The following is a 25,178-nucleotide window of genomic DNA, read 5'->3' as shown; positions in this document are numbered from 1 at the left end:
GGTGGATTCTCCTTTTCTTTTGGCTTCTCTTCCTGGCCTACCAGATCATATTACACTTGTATGTACATGTCCCCATGTTTTCTGTGCCCAATAAGAAGTTAAAGAATAATTTCAGGAGCAACCGCGTTAGCCGTTTAACTCAGAAAAATAAGGAAACTCCGTCCACGGGGGTTCCTCCGATGTAGTGTTTGGGGACCGGCTTCGCGGGCGGCTGCGTGGCGGATCACAGCCTCTGAACACAGCACCTCAACGCCCGTCGGTGCCGCCCGCTTCCATTCCCCAGGCAGCCAGGCTCCCGGCGCGGTTTCCAGGGGCTCAGGGGGCCACTAGATCGCGGCGAAAACCCAGAGGCACAGACCAGCGCATCGCCAGGCGCCCAGCCGGGGACTGCAGGGCTCCCGGAGCTTGCGCACTGCAGGGCGCGCGCACATGCGCAGTGGCCGGCACAGGGCCGCGCGCCGGGCTCCGGGCGGCTGGGCGGTGGCGCGCGCGGTGACGTGTACGGTAGGGCCCGCGCAGAGGGAGGGGGGCTGAACCCGGAAGTGGGTCGGCGCTGGTGCGAGCGCGCCCGGAGTGGAGCTCAGCGGCCGGGAGCCAGCGGGGGAGCCCTGGGTTCCCGGTAAGGGATCCGTGGGGCGTTTGCACAGGGACCCCGCGGTGGCAAGGGGAGCGGGCGGGCCGTGGGCGAGTGCGGTCTCCGCCGGGGCTGGGCCTGCAAAGGCGCTTGTGCTGGCGGGGGTCGTCTCTCCGGTTGACCCCACCGTCCGGCGCGGCGCCCTCCCTGGGGTGGTCTTCGCCGGGTGGCGTTGCCCGAGGGACCCTCTCCGTCCAGGAAGTCTTGCGCCTTGCCCGCCCTGGGAAAGCATGTCAGCGGAGAGACTTGTAGGTCGCGGCCGCGAAGGCCTTATTGTCGCCAGCCCCGCGCCCCTTGTCCACCTGCACCCGCGGGGGTCGTCGGGCGCCCCTCCCGGTCCGGCCCTCCTTTCCCCGCTTTCTGTGCGTCCTGCCCTAGAGGTGCGCTCGCGCTTCCCGGAGGATTCTTTTGTTGGTAGTTTTTTTTCCCACCCAGCGTGGCCCTCCGCGTTCTCCGCCCGAAATCTCAGCCAGGAACGAGTGGAAGCCGTGACTTCCTTATCATGTCGGTGTAATGTAGAAAAGATTGGCGGGTGGCGTGCAGGGTTTAGGGAGTTGGCTTTGCCATGAAGCTAGCTGTCTAACGCGGTTCCTACTCTTTTGCAGGCATGAAACGCTGGGGCACGCCCCTCCAGAAGCTGTTAACCAAGACAACCTAGTGGTGTTATTTTTTTTCTTGATACACCCCTTAAGGCACTTATGAAGTTTTCTGTTCTGAAACTGCTGTACTGCAATGAAGAAAAGGAGAAAGGTTGCTTCCAGTCTTGACGAGAAGATCCATCTGGGCTATCACAAAGATTCTTCAGAAGGACATGTGGCAGGGGCGTGCGACCCGCTAACCTACACCCATTGCACCCAGAGACCTGCTGCTGCCGAAGCTCTGCACTGTTACCAGGACCTTCCCCCGTCCCCAGATCAGAGGAAGCTTTTGAGCTCTTTGCAGTATAATAAGAATTTGCTCAAGTATTTGAATGATGATAGGCAGAAGCAGCCGTCTTTCTGTGACTTGCTTATCATAGTCGAAGGGAAGGAATTCAGCGCCCATAAGGTGGTTGTCGCCGTTGGGAGCAGCTACTTTCATGCGTGTTTGAGCAAAAACCCAAGCACGGATGTGGTCACCCTGGACCACGTGACACACTCGGTTTTTCAGCACTTGCTCGAATTTCTTTACACATCTGAATTCTTTGTGTACAAGTATGAAATACCTCTTGTTTTAGAGGCAGCAAAATTCCTGGACATTATCGATGCCGTGAAGTTGCTTAACAACGAGAGTGTTGCCCCGTTCCAGGCTGAGCTAGCAGAAAAGTCATCGCCTGGAGAAACCCTAAGCGAACTGACCGCAAGACTATCGACTGATCATCAGTGTAAATTCTGCAGCAGACATTTTTGTTACAGGAAGTCCTTAGAGAATCATTTGGCTAAAACCCACAGGTCCCTTTTGTTAGGGAAACAACATGGGTTAAAGATGCTGGAGAGGAGTTTCTCCGCCAGGAGATCCAAGAGGAACCGCAAGTGCCCCGTGAAGTTTGATGACACCAGTGACGAGGAGGAGCAAGAAAGTGCCGACGGGTCCGATACTTTGAATCCAGAAAATTTCGACCAGGAGAAGTCTGACAGAAATGATTCTGAGGATGCTGGCAGTGACTACAACGCCGAGGAGGATGAGCTAGAGGAGGAAATGTCGGAGGAGGACTCGGACTCGGAGGAGCAAAGCGAGAAAGAGCAGAATGACGCGGACGAGGAACCGGAGGTTGGCGACGCCGGGGCGAGCGCGCGCGAGGGCCTAAGGCCCGTGGTCCTACAGCGTAGCAGCAAAAAACTACTGCAGTGCCCGAAGTGTGATAAAACCTTTGACCGGATAGGTGAGGAAAGAGCGCCTGTTTTGTCTCTAGTCACTTTCCTTTTAGGGCTGTTTTAAAGGTGGTGATTAAAAGCCGAGCTTGGAAAGTAAATTTTGCAAGGAATTCTTGTCGAGGGCGGGTCGTTGATTTTCAAGACATAATTGATCCCGCTAGCGTCAATGCGTTGTGATTCGGGAGTTAATTGAAGTGTTGATATCCGTCTTTATTTTGTCTTCCTGTATTTGGTATGGGAAACTCAGGAGTATCAATTATGATGAATACAGAGGTTTGATTGAGATGGTAATCTAATTTCATAGATAAGTGCTATTTTTGAGTCATTATAGAGAATTGAATTAGGTTATATTAAACTTAATAATTTGTATACCATTTCCCCTTGAACTTACAGTCACATTTCCAGTGTCCAGTACTGTTTAGAACTAGGATGCTTCCAATTACACGAATGTATAGTTGAGAATAAAACTGTACTGGACATAGCTTAATTATGTAGGTACAGCCTTTTAGAAAGTGCCTAATTAGTAGGTCCTTTGGTATTTTATTCATGAATAAATTAACTTTTCCCGTATTAGAAAAGTTTACATAGGAAATACGGTCTATGAGTTTAAGTTAAAAACATGTCAGGGAATATTTAAGTTCAAGAAATATTTGCTAGTAAAATAATTTTTGGAGGTCTTTATGAACTGTTCTACAGTGAACTTTTAAATGGCAACGATTAACCTATTTCTGTATAAATCCAAGTTGTGAAATTGTAAACTCTACCACATACGATGATGAAAGGAATGAGTGAGTGCTGTCGGAACTTTGCAATTGCTGGCTCGGTTTCTGACATATGCCCAGGTGTCCTGCGCAGGCGCTGAGTTACTTCCGTTGCTGGGGTAGGTGGAGAGGAGCTCTGTAAGGTATTGGCGGTCGCTGCTTCTCAGTGTGTGACAGCATCCTTGGTGGTGAAACAGCGGAGACCTCATTTTGCTTCTTATTATGCGTCCGAACAGTTTCCACGCCAAACCAGCCTGCTTTTGGCATCCTAGTGGGGTCATTTATTACTGTTCCACCGGGTGGCTCTGGACGAACATGAATAACAGAACTTTTCTTGAGCAGCTCCTTTGGAGGAGCGCGGAACCGGTTCAGCGTGGGCTGCGTGGGTGCTCCTGCAGAGCTCTGAAGGAGCGCTGTGCAGGGCGTAGTGAAGAGAACAACTTTTGGGGCTGAGGTGCACAAGCGTTCCATCTTTCTAGTAGATTCTGTTTTGAAGCACTGTGCGTTTGGAGCACATGCTTCCTGTCTTCTGCCTCTCTGGCCCCGTTTCGCTGGAGATGAGCTCGCAGGTGGCGCTGTGGCCCCGCACACGGGTCTCAAAGGTGCTTTAGGAGAGGCGTGTGTCTGCAGGTGGGACTGGGAAGCCGAGCATGGTGGTTCACTGTCGCTGTTCACTCGGTCAGGCCTTCGGCAAAGACACCTGTTGATTTTACTTAACTTGGCGTTTCCTGAAATAATTTTATCCCAGGGCCTTTTGGGGTGCTACTTTTAGTGTCCCAAGAAACTAGAGTTCTTTGCGCATAATTTGGGAAAATACTGGTGAAGACAAAGTTCCTGATAAACTAGGAGGAAAGCCTTTTGCAGGTTTTTCTTTTAATATATTGATTTTTTTTAGAGTGTGAGGAAGGGGGGAGGGAGAAAGAGAGAGAGGAGCTAACACTGGTTTGTTGTTCTGCTTATTTATGCCTTCATTGGCTGCTTCTTGCATATGCCCTGACTGGGGGTCAGACCTGAAGCCTGGCTGTGTTGGGGAGACCTCGCACCAACTGAGTTACCCAGCCAGGGGCCTTCTGCAGCTTTTTAAACCAAGGGCAGCCCAGGTAATGGTGGGAATAATTCGGTCACATTATAGGCTTATTTCTAGCCTGCCTTTCTGAATGTGTTTCACGTTACTTCTCTTTCACTGACCACACCCCTCTCCTGGGGCTGTGGACGTTCCCTTGGTTCTTAGAGAGAGATTGGGCTTGGGACGGCATAGTGGTGCTGGGAAAAGCATGCGCAGAGGACGTCCCACTGCCTGCATTTCCACATCCAGGTCTCGGGCCCGTCTGTCCTTCGTTTTCTGTCGCAGAGTGGGACGATGGGACTAGTGCCTCCTCCTGGGGTCGTGCTGAGGGTTGAAGGGGGCAGTCCTGGTGAACCACTCGACACGCGTGAGGTGTAGAAGGTGCTCCAGGAACGCCAGCTGCTCTCAGTGTTCACTGGTCTGGTACAGTTGAGCGTCTGACACGCCAGACGGTGTGAACGCACTTTGATGTGTTCTGCTGTGTTCTGTCCCCCCCCCCCCCGTGCTAGTCACACCAAGGAGCTGAGTCTGTGCACCCTGATGACCTCTAGTTTGCAAACAGATCTAAATCTCAATGTTGCCTAACTCTGTTTTATAAAACCTACTTGCTACTTTTGACGTCTGTGGAAGCTCATTCCAGGTTTTACCTGGAGACACGCAAGAGCCCAATAAAGTGCAGGTTAAGTCTCATCCCTGAGCACAGCGGGGAAGTGGGGAGCCAAGGTTTCCAGGAAAGGTGTGTGTTGAGCAGTAAGCTCAACATAATAAGTCTGCGAGGGTTATCAAAGTTGTAAGTTTAGGGAAGTCATTTTTGGGTGTGGGTGTGTGCCTGTGTGTTAAGTAGGCTATTAATCGTGAGGTTTAATGGCTGTCAAATTTCGATCGCTCTGGTAAATGTGCTGAATTTAATTTTGTGCTCTCTCTCTCTATAGGGAAATATGAGAGCCACACCCGTGTCCACACAGGTGAGAAGCCCTTCGAGTGTGACATCTGTCGCCAGCGCTATTCGACAAAGTCTAACCTAACTGTTCACAGAAAGAAGCACACGGATGAAACAGACTTTCATAAGAAGGAGCACAAGTGCCCTTATTGCAGTAAACTTCACGCAAGCAAGAAGACCTTAGCCAAGCACGTCAAGAGGCGAGTATTATCTTGCCTCCGTGGTGGACGTGATTGTGCCTTTGAGTCCCAGCGCGCACAGCGAGCGGAGGACACCGTGCTGGGCTCGTGTGTGTGCGGCGCCCTCGCCACCTCACGTTTTGCAGGCTGCAGGTCACCGAGAGCAGCAGGTGTCGGTGTGCTCACATTTCTTGTTAATGCCACTGAGATGGGGTTGCTGGTGCTGAAACGGGCCCCCCCAGGTCCGTGCTGCAGAAATTGAGGGTCGTCCCGGGTTCCCTCTTGGGTTTCAGCAAGCGAAAGGCAGTGTGGCCTTAGAACGCGAGGAAACTCATTGCTCAGGCTCAGCTCCGCCTTTGGTTGATGACATGGAAATTTGTGAAAGAGTATTCAGTATGGTTTGCATATTTAACTCTAAGAAATTAGATGTACTGAAACCTGGACTAAGGAATCAGGTGAATTCCCTTGAAGATGATCTGTGAATAGTTAGGTCCCTGATGTACTAAGAACATGTCTAGACTTTTCTCTGACACTTTCTGCGTAAACTGAGGCATAGCCATCCGTTTGTCGAATTGACACTGTTGTGCATACCCTGCACTAACGTGCTCATGCGTGTCTCTGCGTGGAAGGAAGGAATCTCTGGTTTGTTTCATTGCTGTCCTCAGATTATACAGAATATTGACTAATACAGCCTTTTTAAAATCATCTTTTTCTTTTTCTTTTCCAGATTTCATCCTGAAAATGCACAAGAATTTATTTCCATTAAGAAGACTAAGAGTGAAAGTTGGAAATGTGATGTAATAGCTTTTAATCTGTAATAGAAAACCAGACCAAATGTAACGGTGCCTCTTGGGAAAACCATTTGATTTTCAAGTCACAGAAACGTGGCTTAGCTCCCTTCTGGACCTTTCCTTTATGCGATGACGCCGCAATATTTTGATAAGTTAAGGCCGGTGTGGGCAAGCTCTAGACGACGACCCTGACGACCCGGGACCCCAGCTTCAGTTTAATGCAATCGCCCCACCGTGTGTCTGAGGTTGTGCGTGCAACGTGACATCAGGGTTGTACAGGCCAGTCCATTGTTGCAGCTTCTCCTCCGCTTTCGATGGTCTGTTGCCACATCACAAACCACCCCGAGTCCCGGTGGCCTTAAATCATTTATCGTGTCTCACCGTTTCATGGATCGTTAATGCAAACTCAGGGCGGGGCTGTGCCGGGGGACCATTCTGTTCCACACTGCAGGTCGCTCAGCCCTCCGCAGCTGTGGCTGGGCTGGGCTGGGCTGGCTTCCAAAGTGGCTCCGCTCACGTGGGAGCTCAGTGAGGACGCGCGGCTGGGGCCCTGCGTCTCCTCTGCGTCGGCCGCTTGGCGGGCCGCTGGAGCCCCCTGCTGGCGAGGCCGCTGGGACCGGGAGGCCTCTGTAAAATCCCCCGAGCTTTTCGGCTGCTCTGAATTGGGGGGTTTACTCCTCGTCATGGGCTTTGTATTCTCGTTTTTTAACTCTGGCTCCCGTGTCGTGTGCGTGTTCTTTCAGATCTGCAAGAAGTCCTTCACCCGGAGACCCCACTTGGAAGAGCACATGATCCTGCACTCTCAAGACAAGCCTTTCAAGTGCGCCTACTGCGAGGAGCACTTCCGGTCGCGGTTCGCACGGCTGAAGCACCAGGAGAAGTTCCATCTGGGTGAGCGCACGGCTTTGTCTGGAGGTGGTCGCGGCCCCTGTCGACCGCACGGCCTGCTGCAGAGCCGGCTGCTGTCCGGCCAGCTGGGAGGAGGCGTCAGGCAGGTGGGGGTGGGGGTTCTGCATTTGCTGCAGTTCCCGGAGATGAGGACATACGTCTGTTTACTGATCTGTCATTTCGGTGGCCCGCGCATCCTGTGTCTTAGACTGTGTTTCTTCCCCGTTGATAGCTGGGTGGCTTCGTGAGTGCTTGGGTTATGGCTTTTTTGTGTTGGGAAAGTGCTTGTTTTTTGGTGGGGTGTGTGTGTGTGTAGTAAACTTAGTCTCCTAGGAATTCAGTGTCCTGTTGGATTCTGCCCCCAGTGCTTATGGCCACATGGGGACTTGTGGTCTGGAGGGTGGTGTGGCCAGGTGCGGTTACAACTGGTGATCCCGGTGATGAGTGACTGCCACGCCAACCAGAGGCCTTCCCCGTCCTGGCCTGTGCCCGCGGACAGCGTGGGCACGAACATGTGCTCCGTGCTTGTGAGGCTCAGAGCTAATGTGAAGCTGGCGGAGGTTGGGGGGGTGGTGAACCCAGGCAACAGAGAGTAAAAGTGCAGACCGAGATCTCAGTGCTGCGCAACAGGTCCAAACCCCGCAGGTTAAATTTAGTTAGGAGTGGGTACAGCGTCGCACGCGTGAGGGCGAGCTGCCTTTCAGTCACTGCAAACCCAAAAGGGCCCAGGGGCCACGCTCATTTTGCAGATGGACTCACTGGCACGTTGGGTGGAAGCTGCTGGGTGGAAGGAAGAGGAGCAGGGTGTTTCGTAGCCGGTCACGCAGCGCAGTGAGAACGTGAGTGGGTCGATGAATGCGGGCTGAGGAGTTAGCGAACGGGTGAGAGACCCCCCTGTGGAGGGTGGGAGAGCAGAGGCGCTCGTGAGTGCGTGTGGCAGACCCGTGCGACAAGGCGCGCCTGGCGGTCCTCTGCTGCATTGGTCGTGTGTGACGCGACGGGCGGGGGGGTGGGGTCTCTGGCACGGTGTGGCCTCCGAGCGGCCATGCTCACCAACAGGCTTCTGAGTTCCAAATGCGCTCAACTGCCAGTCCTTCCCATTGCGCTGCTGTAATTAGTTCTTCATTAACTGATCGATTAATTCCTATTTCGGTTTACTTTTCTACATCCTGAGACATCTTCCAAATGTACAGCTTCCTTGAACAATATGCTTTCAAACCCTGAACTTAAGTTTATTTTTCCAAAGTTTTTCATTACTTCCTTATTCCAGAAATTTACTATGTAACATTTGTGACTTTTTCCAGCCTGGTTTCATTCTAGGAACTGGCCATTTCAATCTACGGACTTATTAGTTCATTAGCATTTATTATATTAGGTGCCTGCGCCGGACTCGGCTCTAGGGATACGGAAGTGACTGCAGATCTGCCTTCTAGGAATAGACGGAAAGGGAAAGCCGAATGGACGGTCGCATCGTGACCACACACGCACTAATGAGAGCAGCGTGCACTTGTCACGTACTTCACAGGAGAGGGACCCCCAGCTCGTAGTCACCGTGCATCCCTTGGCCGTTCACACAACACACTTCCTTTCTGGAGCTTCTGGTCACCAAATGTGCGGGCTTTCTCCCCACCACAGAAACACGTCTCTGACAGCAGCTGGGTGTCCTGCAGCTTAACTCACTTCTGACTCTGGTTGGAGACAGGGACGGATCCTACTGATTGAGGGCTCAGTCCTGCAAGGCCACCCCTCCCCCACGCTCAGTGCCAGTCACAAGTAGAGGTGACTGGCACTGAGCAAGCAAACACCTCCACTGAGTGGAGGTGGGTCCCCAGGTGACCCACAGCCTCGTGTATCAGGTACCAGTGAAGTTGGACTTGGACTTGACTCTTTCACCTTCATGTACACACTGTTCTTTCCTCTTTAGGTCCTTTCCCGTGCGACATATGCGGGCGCCAGTTCAACGACACTGGGAATCTGAAACGCCACATCGAATGCACCCACGGAGGAAAGAGGAAGTGGACTTGCTTCGTGTGCGGGAAGTCAGTGCGAGAGAGGTGAGCGGCCGCCCAGACCCAGGCCAGCCCTGGCGCGGCTGGGTGGAGGCGACAGAGGCCGCGCCCCGGGTCAGCGCGGAGCGAGACCGGGGCACCTGAACTGTGCTTTATTCGAAAGGCGAAGGTCAAAGGAGAACTTATGTAAAATGTCACAGAAGATGTACGGAGTCGGGATTTGTGGGTTTAGATGAATATAATGTAGATACCATTTTGTCTCCGCATGAAATCACACTAGAAACACATTAAAGGTACTCATTTATTTATCTTAAAGACAGTGAGCTACAGAGACAGAGAGAAGAGAAAGGGAACAATAACAGAACAGGTTTGAAGTTTGAAAGTCCGTGGATCCATGATAACTGACTTAGAGACCTAGGAAAAACGAATCGGAGGTGGCCATGCAGATGGGGAGAGGCTAGGCTACGTCCAGGGCAGGGTGACTAGTGTCAGCAGGTGCGCTGAGCCGAGGTGGAGCGGGGGCAGGGGAAGGAGCCCAGCAGCAAAAATAGCTCAAGAAGTTGGATTGTCGCTTTTCTCTTGAGCCCTCCCCCCCACCCCCCGCACAGTCCCCCCGCTGCCATGCACCGCCCTTCCCCAGAGTGGCAGCTGGGGGGGTCATGCTGACGGCTGAAAGCAGCGAGCCCCAGGCCTGATCCCAGCTGACCTGGTGGATTATAGATTTTATCTTCCAGGCAGAAGATTAGAAAACGCTTTCCTGGAAATCTGAGCAACCAACAGGCAAACGTATTCCCTACCGAAGAGTCCACCCGATCGCCACCGTGAAGCGGTGGCATCTGAGCCCATCCATGGGTGGGGGGGGCCCTCTCTTTCTGGTCCTCACTGCAGTGCGCTTTACTGTGAGTGCCCAGCGGAGAACAGCACGACATAGAAGGGGAACATTTAACGTGGAGGACGGACTTCAGTGCAAACAGAAAAACAGATACGACCCGAGAGGAACAGATTCTGCAGGGAAGAGGGAACTTGCAGGACAAGAAGTAAACAGTTATGATTAATATCCCCAGTTGAAAATGTAGAAGCCATTAAATGAGAACAGCATGTTGTATAAAGGTCACTGACATCATGAATCGGAGCTCCCAGAAATGCAGAGCGTGATAGAGCAAAGACTTGAATGGAAGGCTGAAGGACAAGGTGGAGGCAATGCCCCAAAACGCAGAGCAATATGATACAGAAATGTGAAATAAAGTCTAGAACTTTAGCTGACCAGGCAAGAGGTTGAGAAAGAAAGAACAGATAAAATGGGTTTAAAAGATCATTGAAATCATTCAGGATGATTCCCGGAACTGAAGGACCCCAGTCGCCAGACAGAAGGAGCCTTGGACGATACAACGGGCACGTGGCTGGCCTTGCAGGGTGCTGGGCCGGAGAGGCGCTTCTGCCTTTGTCTCGGGGGACAGCGGCACCTGCCAAAATGAGAGTCAGACGACTTGGGCTCTTCCCTGCAGTTGTACTTTCAAAACTCCGAAGGAAACGGTTTCCGAACTGCAATTCCGTGTTTAGTCCAACTGACAGTCAAGTCTGAGGATGCTAAAGACACTTTTCATGATGTCAGAAGATTAGCCGATTGTCCCCTCTCTCTGTGCTTCCCCAGAAGGAGAAACCAACCTGGAGGCAGAGGCTCTGGAAATAGGGACCGGTACACAGGAGCAGGCGGGGGCGTCCCAGCCGGGTGGGCGGTGAGGCTCCCCTGAGTCAGACCCCTCGCTGTGCCGTGCAGTAGGTCTTCAGTCCTCACCGGTCCCAGTGACCCACACCATGTGGGGACTGTCATTGCCAAGGTCCCTGCACCTTCCTCTTCCCAGTAGGGAACAGAAGGTCTGATGCAGAACCCGCTTTTTTGCATTATTTTTAGCTGATGAGGACATTGAACAGGACATCTACCCCCTCGGCTGTGTTGAACTGTGCGGTCCCGGCTGGTAACTCTGGGGACAGTGCTGTGCAGCACATCTCAGGAACTCGCCCCATGTGACCGACTTTAGCCCCGTTGGACAGCAGTTCTTCGTCCCGCCCCCCCAGATTCTCACCTGTCCCCTGCTTCTGCGTAGCGCCTGTGAGCTAATGAGCTGCCTCCTTTTCCTGCCTGGCCACTCGATTCCCCCGGGCGCGTTTGCTTTATTTCGTAGCATCTTTTTCATCTGTCTGTGAGGATTACAGGTGGCTCTCAGCAAGCGTGGTGGCCAGGTGCATGGTGCCGCCTGCTCCCGTCGCTCGTTTTTTGCCTGACTGCCGGTCTGTGCAGCCCCGCTCCTGGGGCTCCGACTGGGGTGCGCTTAGGCTCCAGGGCTTATTCGCAGCTTCGTCCACTGACCTGTGGGAGAGGGCTCTTGCAAACCCTCAGGGGAGCCATAGCCAGACTTCGATGCAGGGACCTCGTGTTATCTTGTGGGCCCGTCATCTAAAAACGGCAATGCCACGCAGTGGTGCTGAGTGGGGTGAGGTGCTGGTGGGCCCGCCGAAGCGCCACCCTGTGGCAGGCAGCTGCCTTCACGCTCAGCAAACCCTGGACAGAAATGAGAACGGAGAGGGCCAGGGCCAGGCTCGCTGCCTTGTGCCTTCTTCCTTCCCCGTGACCTTGCCGGCCCTCCACCTGGGCGGAGTCTCTGAGTGTCACACGGAGCTGCTGGGCGCGCCGGTGGTGCCTTTGGACTGGCCGTGGCCACTCCACGGCCCGTCTGGGACCAGGGCGAGGGGACGGAGGAGTGGAGACGACCGTGTCTGTGCGCTTCCCTCTTCACGGGGCTAGTCTCAGAGGAGCATCTGTCCTCCATGGGCCTTGGGGAACTCTGTGTTTGGTGTGCCTGAGCAGTCCTGTGTTTCAGTCCGTGTTTTTAACACAGGACCACTTTGAAGGAGCATTTGAGGATCCACAGCGGAGAAAAGCCCCATCTTTGCAGCATCTGCGGGCAGAGTTTCCGTCATGGGAGCTCGTACAGGTGAGTCAGGGCGGTTGTTTCTTTATGTTAAGGGAGACAAGATTACACCTTCGTTTTCATTCTATGTTTTGGTGGTTTGTTGAATTAAAACATTTCTTAGCATTTACGACAAGCAAAGTTGTGCCAAACACTTTGCAGACTTCTCCCTACCAATGTGAATATTCTCGTCATTCTGTAGTATAAACTGTTGTTGAATGTTTCACCACCAAGGGGCCGGGTGCGTTACTGTCTAAGTTATTGTCACTTGACAGTGTATTTCATTACTTTTCTTTGAGTCAGATTTACTATAATTCTAGTGTTCTAAACTTACTGTATTTCCTCATTCTCTCTTCTCACAGAATAGTTTGGTAGGAAAATACGGCAAAACTGAAAACTTCAGGATTCTCAGTTTTTGAAAGTCTTTGTTGGTTTAAACATAGGTCACTATTTTTATAACTGAATCTCTGACCACATTTGGAGTTTCTAAAAGTTTTTTTCTGAATAAATAGTAGGTGATTATGTGTGAGATGTAGGTACCATTGACTTTTTATTAATGGTGCTGAAGAATTTATACCTTAAGCCTTTGCTGTTTCCTCTTTATCATCTCCTTTTTGAGCCCAGACGGAGTCCTCCCCCCGTCGCGGGCAGTTCGGTCAGCTGAGGGGTTTAGTTGCAGCAGAGCCGCCTGTGGGGCAGAAGGAACAAGGAGGCCGTTCGTTCCCCTGGGGCCGGCAGACACGGACGGAGGGTTGCGAGGGTAACTTGCACCTTCTACCGTGTGTCCTTGGGTAACTGTGGAATGAGCCACATTTCGTTTGCTTGAATGTGGAGGCAAGTGGTGGAGTGTGATTGTCAGACAGCGGGCGAGTTCTAGGTTCACCGAAGTGAGCCGTCGTTGCCCAGAAGGGCCCCGTCTGGTCCCGGCGGGGTCCTTGGCCCCGTTGGTGTTTGTTCCCTGTGGCTGATTCTGGTTCCTTCTGGACTCACACCCGCCCTGGCTGTGCCTGGCTTCACCCGCCAGGCAGAGAGACTCGGGCGGTTGGCAGGGTCAGTGAAGTGGAAGAGGGAGGAAGAAGCCAGGAGGAGTGTGGCCCGGAGGCCGAGGGGGATGGGGCGGGGGTTGAAGCGCTTCTTTGAAGAGGGGAGGCCAGCGGGAGGCCTGGAGTGGCCGTTCGGGCCAGGCTGCGGGAAGTCTGGGGAAGGCCCTCGCGGTGGGAGTGGCCAGGCCCCTTCCCTCCCGCCCCGCCCTCAGTCTGCCCTTCTTCCCACAGGCTCCACCTCCGGGTCCATCACGACGACAAGAGGTACGAATGTGATGAGTGTGGGAAGACCTTCATTCGCCACGACCACCTCACGAAGCACAAGAAGATCCATTCAGGTAGGGCGCGCGGGGCGGAGCACCGGAGAAGGGCGCACCGCGCCGTGCGTGGGCGGGGTTCTGGTGACCCGTGGTTGGCCAGCCCTGGGCACGGCTGTTCTGACCGCAGTGTTCAGAGGCATCTGAGGGGCATAATTTTATGGCTTGTTTTCTTCACTGTCATTTTAACCATCTGGCCGCCTTTTATGACTACAAACCACATTTTAAATTGTTCTAATGAAATGCGCAGAATTGGCATTTTGCCTGTACAGGGATGTTTGCGACATCCCTACTGACAACCCCCGAGGGGAGGTGCTGGCCACTGTGACCGAGGTTGGAAGAAGTCAGCCAGACTTAGACGTTTCAGGAGAAATGATCGGAATTGGGTGTGACAGTTTGTGTCTCCGGGAGTTTTTGAAACCCAGTCTTTGGGAAAGAGGAACCATCCCCATCCGCCCAGGCCTTTTCACGGTGCGCGCAGCCTTGCTGTCCTGGGGGTCTCCCCGTCTTCCTCTCCCACTGTGTTCCGGATGTTAAAGAGCCAGCGCTGGGAGCCCGGTGGGGCAGCGGGGAGGCAGCGGTGACCGTTGTCACCGCCAACACGAGTACTACCAGTGTGGCAGGCGGTCCTCGCATGCAGAGATGGCCCCAGTGAGGCTGGCTGAGTTGGGATGTTAAAGGTCCTAATGACTTTTCCCACTGGAATTACACATTTTCATCTTTAGGTGGAGAATTCTAAATTTCCAATTCTAGAGGCCATATGGTTAAATTGCACGCTGGGGTTAAGTTGAGAAAATGACTTTTGAAGGACAGGTCCTTGCTACTGACTGAGTATAAGAAATTGGACTCATGTAGAATTTCCCTTTATTTCTTTTTTGGCTCATTGCACCTGTAAGCAACCCCCACAGATGAAGAGTCTTTTAAAAATAAAGTACAAAGATCTGAAAGTGTTCAGGTCCGTTTTATAAACAGTAAGACAGCCTCAGCTTGATTCCGTGTGTGGCCCTTGAAGGTGTTTGATGTGCAGTCGTGCGTGTCCCCCCGAGCCCTGAGTCCTGGAGTAGTGCCCTCCTCCTTGCTCCGTGACGCTGGAAGGCAAGGGGCGCAGTCTGCGCAGAGGGCTGCCGCCGCTGAAAATGAGCGCAGCCCCCGGGGACGGTGTCTGAGTGCGGAGGGGAGGCCCGAGCCCAGATCCGAGGGCGGCCTGCCGCTCCTGGTGTCCGTCTCCTCGCGCTGTCCTCCCGTGGGTCCCTGGTTTGGGGGAAGGAAACTGCAATGCCTGTCATAACCCAAACATTTGGTCTCTCAGGTGAAAAGGCGCACCAGTGCGAAGAGTGCGGCAAGTGCTTTGGCCGCAGGGACCACCTCACCGTGCACTACAAGAGCGTGCACCTGGGGGAGAAGGTGTGGCAGAAGTGAGTGGGGGCCCTCCCGGCTGTGTGGGCTGCGTGGGCTGCGTGGGCTGTGTACCCCATGATTTATTTTGTCTGGGGGGGACAGGCCGCTCAGTCGGCTCTCTTCTCTCGCTTCCGTAGCCTCTCAGCAGGCCAAAGGGCCTGGGAAAGCGTACCTTCCTGCTTGCTTTCAGTCGTTCAAGGCTAGGAGGTGAACGAAACGACTGATGTAAAGTCTCAGCGTTCTTGGGGAGTTCGTTTGTTTGGTTGCCATGGACCCTGGAGCATATAAATACACTGCCAGTGTATGGCACTTAACGAGGTAGCAGTTATCGGGAAATGTGTATGGTCACGTAAGCATTTGAAGGGTGTTTTATTTGAGGGAGGCGAGCACTGTCCTGAACACCAGCCTCTCAGTACAAGCTGGGTGTCCAGGTTTAACCGAGTGGCCGAGTGTGCAGCGTCGAACGAGCTCATGCTCTTGACCGGGTGTTTGGAGGAAGCGCCCAGTCGTCGCGGGGCACTCAGCTCACAGCTGCGGGGCGCGGACGCACCGCAGGGCAGAGGCTGCGGGCGGTGGGAGGCGTGGGCAGCGCTGGCCGCGGTCGATGATTCACATTTTCGCGTGAGGCTTCGTGCCCCCTCCACCGATTCTGCTGAGCGATGCACTCAGCGTCGTCACTGTCCTCACGGGCTCCTTAGGTGGCAGCCGTGCCGCCGAGGGCTGGACGCGGCAGCGCCCACCAGGCCTGTGGAGAGCAGATGGGCTGGCGCTCACTGCCGCGGGGTGGGGACAGGCCGAGGCGCCACTTCCTCCCGAGAGCCCGGGGCAGTTTGCCTCTGTCCCTTTGTGTCACCCAGTCGGCAGTTTTATGTTAGAGTTTGAATAGGTTATGTAAACCAAAGAAGTTAAAATGAGAAAAAATGGAAGTTCCTATTTGTTTTAAATAAGATACTCATCACAGTCTCACATAAATAGCAATTACGTGCAAAGTAAGTACTTTACAAAACAAAAAAACTATTAAAAGAGTGGTATTATTCCACCTTTTTGTAAATCCCTTCAGTGGTTTAGTGGCTGAGTTGTCATATTTGGTCATGTGTTGTTTTGGTTGACGTAAATGAGGACAGGGCAGCCTCATTCAGACTCATGGCTGGTAGGAGGAGGAGTATTGTAATAGCCCTGTTCTCAGCTCACTGTGGCTGCTACTCTTGGCTGGGGGGGGGGCCCAGCCGCCCTCACACTGAGCAAGTGGCAGTTTCTTAAGGGGAGAAGCAGCAAGGCGGATCTGGAGGAGTCACGAAGTCTTCACACCCCGTCCGGTTTGATCTCGTGGTCCGTCTGGCGCTGTGGATGGCGCTCTGCCTGCCCATGACATGGTAGTGCCACGCGTGTTCATCGGGAAAGTGTGGGGTCTCTGGGGTCTGCGGGCTGTCCAGACGTCAGCGTGTTTCACAGGACAGATCGCGGACCACACCTGGGGACCCTGCCTCCAGCGTCTCGGGAAGAGGGGGTGGGGACAGGGGCAGGCACACAGCTTCCAAAATTCTCACGTTAGCGGGAGAGCTCAGGTCCCGTCGCTAACACAGATTGTCAGTTTTTCCCCTTGAAGGGCTCACTCCATTTAGCTTTTGAGAAATGTCGGCCAGGTTCTCAAGTGTGCACCTGTAGGTTGCCTTTCACTCTTTCGAGTGAGACGGCGTGTGTTGCGTGAGGAGCGTGGCCGCTGGGCTCACAGCCCGGTCACAGCCGCGCTGTCCTTTGGGACGCCATTGTACTTCGTGGTCTGCTGTTCCTTAAACTCACATGGAAAAAGTCAAACCTTTTTGTTTTCTTAGATACAAAGCAACCTTTCATCAGTGTGATGTGTGTAAGAAGATTTTCAAAGGCAAGTCCAGTCTGGAAATGCATTTTCGGACACATTCAGGTAAAACCGAATGGGCAATTTATGTATATTTTGGTGCAACTACCCAGGAGTAAAATATGGGCCCTTCAACTTCGTTGTTAGTTAAACTGTTTTGTTTTCTGCCCAGTAAGAATGTTACCCACCACACGAGTGTCCACTCCATGAATGAGCCACACCCTGGGCTTCCGTTGTCTATCACATGACTTCAGTCCCACGCACGTCATTTTGTACGGTTTGGGGAAACTTACTTCCCTTGGGAGTTGACTCATGTCTTAGCTCTCATTCTCCTCTTCTGCTTGTTTCTGGTCCTCCGCTTGTGCCTCTCTGACGACATTTGTGTTCTTCTCTTTTAAAAGAGAAGTTCAAATATGGCCTCATCGTCTCAGTTGCCAGGTGATCACTGGCAACTGAGTCACTTGTCACTTAGAGGCAGTTAGAGTAGGGTGTCTCGCTCCAGCTGCTTTCCAGAAATTGCCATTTTCTAAATCTTGTCCCCCCTCCCTGGCAATGCTGCCGAAATGTGAAATGCGGACTGTGTCTGATTCTTCCCTCTGTGCTGTCCATGTTGGGTATCTCATGTAAATGAACAGTTTTTAATGCTTTTCTTTCTTTTTTGAAAAATTCATGTATGCATTTATAGCTTTGTTTTGTATTTAATTGGAATTTTGTCAAACTGCTGTTCTGGGGGAGAAAAATGATTGCTTTCATCAATACCAGAACAGGAAATAAGTCGATTTGGGCCATTTCAACAGCCAGGAATCACAGTAAAGAATTTATTACTGCTACAGTGCCGCTGTAAAAACACTTCCACCTCTGTCCAAATGAGGGAGTCCTAATTTGGGGGTATCTCGAGGTTCTAGTGGAATAAAAGCAAGCCTACCTGGCGACAGTGGAGGTCTACCAAGCGCTTTCTGGTGGGATCCCTTCCGCAGCTCTGGGAGCTGGGGCCTGGCCCCTGGTGGGTGGGGAGGGAGCCGTGCTCACTGCTGCCCCCCCCCCCCCCCCCCCCCCCNCTGCGGCCCCCCCCCCCCCCCCCCCAGACCTCGCAGAGGCCTGGCTGCTCAGTGGCACAGCCCGGACCCAGAGTGCACCGCGCTCGCTCACCAGCCTGCAGTTTTGCGATGGCACACACCGTTCCTTCTTTTGTTAGTTCCTAGCAGAATCCACATGGGAAGTTTGCCGTTTAAAATCACTGTCGCACCCAGCGTGTGTATCTTGCACTTAATGCCATTGTCATTCATGCAGGTGAAAAGCCGTACAAGTGTCAAATTTGCAATCAGTCTTTTAGAATTAAGAAAACCTTGACAAAGCACTTGGTCATTCACTCGGACGCCCGGCCCTTCACCTGCCAGCACTGCACGGCCACCTTCAAGCGAAAGGACAAGCTGAAGTACCACACGGACCACGTGCACGGCATCAAGGCTGCCGACGAGCCCCTGGGCCCCGAGGACAAGCTCGGGTCCCCGCTGGCCGAGTGCCCGGTGGACAGCAAGCTCTTCCCAGCGGAGGCGAAGCCCTACCCGGACGGGCCCAAAGGGTACCCGGCAGAGGCCAAGGTGACGCTGCCGCACGTGCCTGCCGAAGTGTGCGTGCCTGTGACGCTGGTGCCTGTGCAGATGCCCGAGCCTCCCGGGGACCTGGGGCGGCCCGCACACGACCTCCTGTCGCCGCAGCCGCAGCCTGCGGACTTCCCGAGGGCCGCCGACCTAGCTTTCCTGGAAAAGTACACGCTGACACCCCAGCCCGCCACGCTGGTTCACCCCGTGCGCCCCGAGCAGATGCTGGACCCCAGGGAGCAGTCCTACCTGGGGACGCTGCTGGGCCTGGACAGCGCGCCCGCCGTCCCGAGCCTCCCCAGCGAGGAGCACCGCCCCTGAGGCCGCTGGCGGCGGGGCTGCGGGGCGGCGGGGCGTCGGGAGCCAGCGCAGGCAGCCAGCAGCAGGCGGCGCTGTCCTTCTCTGGCTCCCCAACTGCTCAGAAGGAGGAAAAGATGCGCTTTTGTTTACTGAGTGTAGGGATGTGGGGACGTGTTGAGGTATATTCGAAGTGAACATTTTTGTGATTTTAAAAGATTATTTAGTGCCAACTTTAAATAGTATCTCAAACTTTTAAAAATTATTAGCTGCTGACATTATTTCTTTTTAAATCATCAATGGAAATTTTACTTTTCTTTAGTCTTACTCCTCTCTCCCCTTTCCCATCTTCCAAAAAAGATTTAGGACCATGTAGTCATCAAGAAAATTGGTGAGAGTTTACCGATAACTGAAGCTATTCCTTATTCTAACATAAGAGTCATTGTTACATCCCCCAGATTTTAAATAATTGACATTTTGAATTTGACTTTATAAGAAAGTCTTGGATATTTCTGTGTTGTTTCTTTATCTGGCTATAATTTTAGGTGATCATTATCCTTTGGTCTTTTGATAAACTCGAAGCCAGAAAGCTAAGAGCAGCTTGTTCAGTGAAGTGTGGAAGTGAAATAGTTGTCCAAATTACTGGTGATGAATAAGCAATCGTTCATACTGATTATGGTTACTATGGGTGGGAAATCATTCATACTAATTATGAATGAGAAATGCAGATAGAAGTCTGGGTATTAAATGACACCCATTGGCAATGCGTCAAAAACAAAATACCACAGTTATCGTTTAAGCCAAGTTCGCCTTTTGGTTTGGCTTTGACTCCACATTCACGCCGGGTCGTCCTCACAGTGAGGGAGGGGACACGGTAACCGGTTAGTTCATGGGGTTTCACAGAGCTGCCTGTCCTCTCTGACCGGGACAACGGAAACCCCGGGAAGCAGAACCAAGATACCGCACACCAACTGTTTGTTAGAAGAGGCGCCAGACCGGCTGTGACAGTTGTGTCTACTCAACTCCAGGGTGTTTCCCTTGGTGAAAGGGAACCACTGTGTGGGTGCAGGTTTACGTGTAACCCAGATTTATTTTTGTTTTTCACATAAGCCTGCTCTCTCATTGTCCTCGATTTGGTTTTTGTATGAGACAGAAGTTGAGCACTTGGCGAAAGGAAATGGCAGTTACAGCAGAACCAAACTGATTAAAATTTAGTGAGGAAATAGTCAAACGCTAGGTCACTATAAAACACCTTTAAAGGTGTGCACTTTCCATACCTTCAAGTCAGTGTGAACGTCAGCTGGGACAGGTTTCCTAGGAGAGCTGCCCGGAGGGTCAGCGTGGGCAGGGTTGCTTTTTCTTAGCGTGTCATTTGTATGTAAATTACTGGAAAATAGCAGTTTTTAAAGTTTTCTTTTTCTGTTTTGTTTACACTCCTATTAAGCACTTTTGTGTGTGTGTGTGTAAACTGTAAAGTCTCACCTAGGCCTTGTGAAAAAAAATCACAAATGAAATAATGAAGTGTTAATAAAGTTTAACCACTTGATAGGGAACCGTGTTGGCCGAAGCACTTAGGAAACGCAGGTACTTGACGGAGCATCGCAGGCCGGTGGGGACAGAGGAGAGCGTGCTGAGAATTGAGGCGTTTCACCCAAGGAGCTCTTGTCCATAGTGAAACTGGGTTTGCCTCGTTTACTAAGATTTGGTTATACTAGGACCAGTAGATGTAATTCGTGTATTAATATTTTTGAAATGCCCTTTCTTTTGTGTGGGAATGTTATATTTGGGGTCCTTACATGATTGAACTTGATTATGAGGTACTGTTTGTCTGCCAGTCTTTCAAACTGACTTTCCAACTGCGTCTCTTTATGACGTTTATCATGAAGAACAACGAGACTTTTAGCTGAGAAGTTTACGAAAAGAGACAGCTGACAGTGTAGCCTGCCTGACCTACCAGCCCGGGTGGAAGATTTCGGACTTGCCGAAGGCAGATGGGAGACACGTACGGGTACATGGGGTGCTTTGTGTTTGGTGGGAGAACAAGAGGTGTTGCCTTTTCACATTGAAAAGAATCCTTGGTTTTTTGGAGGTATTTGCTTTAGGGTTCTTTTAATGATAATCTCCTAATGCTTTATGTGTATGATTTGACTGTAGGGATTGGTTTACAGCAGACGATTTTTCTAGAATGCATCTCTTCTAGAAAGCGAAATGCCAGTGTATGTAGTTACTGTGGATGCCGGGTGATGTCAACCGGAAAAGTGGTTCCTTGTGCGTGTTCACCGTTGTCTCACTTAACCCTCGTCACAAGCTCTGGAGCCGTGTGGACACGCCCTGTCCCCACTGTAGAGAGAAAGAATCTGAGCTGAAGGACTCAGTGACGCTCACGTCATTAGTAAGCGGCAGTTGCTAGTTTCTAGGGAGGGATACGTGGCAGCCCTGAGGGTGTCCCCGGGCCAGGCCCCGCATCTTCTCCTGTCCCATCAGCAGGCTGGGTGGTGAGAGTGCCGTCCTCACGAAGAGCGAGTCCCGGCGGGTGAGCAAACAGACCTCTGCTGCCTCGGATTTCCAAATTAGGTTTTAAGAAACTTTAAAATTGTAAAAACCTCATGGATTTGGGCAGACTGAATGTATATAAGTGTTTGAAGTTGGCACAAAAATAGGAAATGAGGCCTACTTTTTTAGTTAACCTTTTTTGTAGAGTTTGGGAGTTTTTTGGACAAATGTTCCATTAACTCTCAAATTCATTAATTTTGTATCTGTACTTAAATTTCGAATCTTGCAACTAAGTTTAGCCTCATTCAGAATATTTTATGAGCATAATTTATTGTTTTAAATTAATTTTTTAGCTGATAGCAGTTAGCACTTAATGCGTAAGGTGAATAATTTATTAAGTGTAGAAATTTGTTAACCTAATCGGTTTTTACTTAAATGCACCAAAGATTATAGTAGGTATTAAAATAGTTTAAAAGAATTTAAACTCTTTGTTGTTTGAATAAATATTTGTCCAAAGAAGCACAGTTGAAGTCCTAGGCTTACGAATTAAAAAAAAATTTTGGTAGTCTGAATACTAAGAATTAAATGTTTGTGTTGAAAACACTCTGGGAATAGTCAAACTGACAAATTACAAGTAAGAATACTCAGTTTTCCTTAGTTTAATTAATTCAATGTTATTTTTTATTAAGTGGACACTATTAAATGCAAAATAATAAGCTCATTTTTTACACTACACTATTAAAATCATTTGCCTTAGAATTTTTTTTACAACAAGTTGAAGTTATTTTTGTAAGAAACCCCGCCTATATTTTGCAGCCTAAATACCATTTAAAGCTATGGTTCGTTCTTCATGCCAGCTAGGTTTAACCAGCTCTGAAGGTGGTGGTCTCTGCATGCTTTTCAATAGTTCAGTTTACTGTTAGGAGCTGGGGGGGTAGCAAAAATAGGGTTTCAGACTGGTGCTGTATTCAGTGACTTCCTTTTGAGTGATGTCAGGTCATGAACTAGGTACACTACTAATTTCCTGTCAACTTTTAAAGTGTCCAGATGTCATAGTGGAGTGACTATACACTGTTAGTTAAGGGCTAATAAGTAATTAAATGTCATGCATTGTTTTTCATTCTGTAATTGCAGACACATTAAAGATACAGCTGAACTGGTATGTCTGTAAGTTTGAGTTTCCTTCGGTCATTCTGTCATCCCCTCTGTGGAAAGTCAGGTTCGGAGCATCGCTCGATCACCGGCGCGTCTCTTCCAGGTTGAAAGCTCTGTGCCTTTCACTGTACGGGAGGGGGCTCCTTCCTTGCAGTCGACTCTGCTGGCTGGACCGCGCCAGTTCACAAACGAGCTTCATTGTGCCGCTGTCATGGGTCTGACATTTGTGCCGCCTGCTGGTCAGAAAGCACTTTGTCTTAGGTTGCTTTATGCGTATGTAGGAAAATAGGCACTAAGTACTCGTGCGAATATTTGTTTTTTTGTGTTTGATGTCTGTTTTGGCCTTTATAGTCACTGTGCACCTGCCTGTCTCCACACACTTCTTGGAGGAACCTAACAAATAAAATGAAATGAGTCGTGTGCCTGCCTCTCTGTCTCCTCCTCCCCCGGCCGTTTAGAAGTAATCTCAGCTCTGCCCTGAGCTGCTTCTGAGGTCAGTTTGCCCCAAACTGAACAGGAGATGATGGTTGGCATGCGTTTCCCCGGAATAGCAGCGGAATAGCAGTGGCATCTCAACCAACGTGCAACCTGAGTTGGTCAACTCAGGAAAAGCTAGGACTTGTAAAGTCATGTTAGGTCTCGAAGACTCAGTGCCAAATTGAAAATGAGGGAAAAGCTCTTAAGAAACAAGTCGCATTTCTAAAACTTTAAAGAGGATGATGGTAAATGTTACTTGCTATTCGAGTGAATGATGGGTAATGTGAGAATAATTTTTGTAACAGTATTTAAGGATCTACACCACTCTTGCTTAGGTCCTCCACTTTCTTTTGCACATTCCTCTCAGTACAGCCTGTAGGGGTTTTTTGGGAGGATCACCTTATTTCCTCCAAAGTTATTTCTACTTAAAGATTCTTTTTTTTTCCTGGAAAAAAGGAAAAAAGGCATGCTTTCTGCACTTCCTCTTTGAAGTAGCATTAAAAAGGAAAAATAGAATTAGGTTGTATGGAAGATGAGAGAAAGTTTTGGTAGATAAAACACCTTTTTTTGTTTGTTTACCCTTCATGTGTTAACTTGCTTGCGTATTGATTGGTCTCAAGCCTGTGACTATTGGAAAATCTCCAAAGAATTTAAAGTTAGCCTCTGCAGCCATTATACAAACAGAAACTAAGAATTATAGTTGCAGAATAGAGGTTATACAGATATGGATATCCTCTTTTTTTTTTTCCAAATTCTTAGGTAAAGAAGTATTTTCAAGTGCTTGCATTCCCATCGGAAATTCTAAAACATGGAATGAGGCGCATGCACACTTCTCATAGTTATTTAGCCTCTTTGCTTGGTGTTCCTGCTTGCATTAATGTTGGTCTGCGTGCTGTGGTATAATTACAGAACTTTCTTATGCCTGTAGATAGAACTGTTACAATTGATGGGCGGGGCTGCCAAAAATGACGACGGAGGTGGACACAGCCGCTCCATGCAGTCAGTGTTCATATTAAGGGGATCTGTGATGCGCATTAAAGAGAAGATGCTTTTAAACTTAGTTTCAGTCTTAAATCATACATTCGGTTTTTAATCATTAAGGGCACGTGTCAAAGCAGTTACAAAGGAAAATCTAAAATATCAAAATTCGTTACTTCATCAACTGTGTATAAAGTCATCTCGTGAGTTTTACAGATACTTCGACTGTTTCATGTTTCTTAAGTACTGATGTCTTTATAGAAAAATTCGTTCTCTGTGAAGACTAGCAAGTGTACTGTATATTGAACTAGTTCTCTCTGTTATTTTGATATTTAAAAATAAATATAAAGTCTTTGGCCCTCATAAAGCACATCTAGGTTTTGTTGAACACTTTCACGGCGTGGGGTGCGTGGGGTGCAGAACTCTGCGTGGTGGGCACAAAGACGGAACGAGTGGAATGAATGCCAGAGCTTCTGGGGCACATTTATGTACAGATTTTTTCTCATAAGCTTGATATTATTCTGAGGTATTTTACATATTGAATGTATTAACCATTAAATGATTTAATGTTTTTAAGTGGCTAACTAATACACATTTAAATACTAATAGTGACTCATAAACAAAATGCACTACACTTTACTGAACTCAGACAAAGATGTCTGTGATGGAAGCTTATGACAGCTTGTATTTCCAATGTTAATTTGGTGAATAATCACAGTATGAAATAATATAAATTGTTTTTCAAAGTTATGATTCATATTAACATTTTTTCTTAAAGAAACCACGTAGTAACATTCTCATTGTACATCAATGGCAACGGATTTAAAAAAACCCTATGTAACAATTCTTTTAAAACATCGTTCTCTGACGGGGATTTGACTTTGGGCCACACTGGCTGTCGGTGAATACAATTTCCTGCCTCACCTTCCTCATTGTTTTTCCACTCGGTCTTTATCCCCTTACGTCTTTGGTGTTCTCATACCCACGTCACACGTAGTTTTAAAGTTTCCCGCTGAGTTTAGAGGCCGGGTGGTCCACCAGGAGGGCGGGGTGAGAGCTGAGCCACCTGGCTCCTGTGTCCTGGCTCTGCCTCTTCCGGGCCCCAAGGCGCATCTGTAAAATACACACGATGGGTGCCGCCTGTCAGGCTTGAGAGACACATGGCAAGGGCTACAGTCATTATTAGTAGGTACCTACAATTACAATAAGGTCAAGGCGTTGTTTGTCCAGGGACTGCCTGTCAACATCATCAGTTGTAAATTATTGTGAATCTCGGGTTGCATCTAGTTTCTGCTCCCAGGAGCTCTAGTTAAGAGCCAGCAAACACAATGCCATGTACCGATGATGTATCATACATAGAATTGTGCCCTTGCAACCTATATATTATTAACCAATGTCACCGCGATACATGAAGAAAAGGACGAGCATGCACACCTACTGCCCCCTGCTGTGGTCATTCACTGAAATAACCACG

General features: G+C 50.2%; 1 protein-coding gene across 1 annotated transcript; it reads left to right on the top strand.

Moving 5' to 3' along the window:
- The first annotated feature begins 532 nt into the window (after nt 1-532).
- Nucleotides 533-18,674, top strand: ZBTB41 (zinc finger and BTB domain containing 41). The gene is made up of 11 exons (XM_037070591.1): nt 533-619; nt 1,240-2,495; nt 5,247-5,454; nt 6,161-6,230; nt 6,968-7,115; nt 9,037-9,166; nt 12,019-12,114; nt 13,365-13,471; nt 14,760-14,865; nt 16,681-16,769; nt 17,994-18,674. Exons 2-11 carry the CDS (start codon nt 1,367-1,369, stop codon nt 18,623-18,625), a joined length of 2,715 nt encoding a protein of 904 aa, XP_036926486.1. The 5' UTR covers nt 533-619; nt 1,240-1,366; the 3' UTR covers nt 18,626-18,674.
- Nucleotides 18,675-25,178: the final 6,504 nt, after the last annotated feature.

The sequence above is a fragment of the Sturnira hondurensis genome, unplaced genomic scaffold, assembly GCF_014824575.4.
Source record: "Sturnira hondurensis isolate 20B ecotype Veracruz unplaced genomic scaffold, ASM1482457v3 Scaffold0018805, whole genome shotgun sequence".
NCBI classification, from domain to species: Eukaryota; Metazoa; Chordata; class Mammalia; order Chiroptera; family Phyllostomidae; genus Sturnira; species Sturnira hondurensis.
This window is presented reverse-complemented; position numbering and strand designations above follow the sequence as displayed.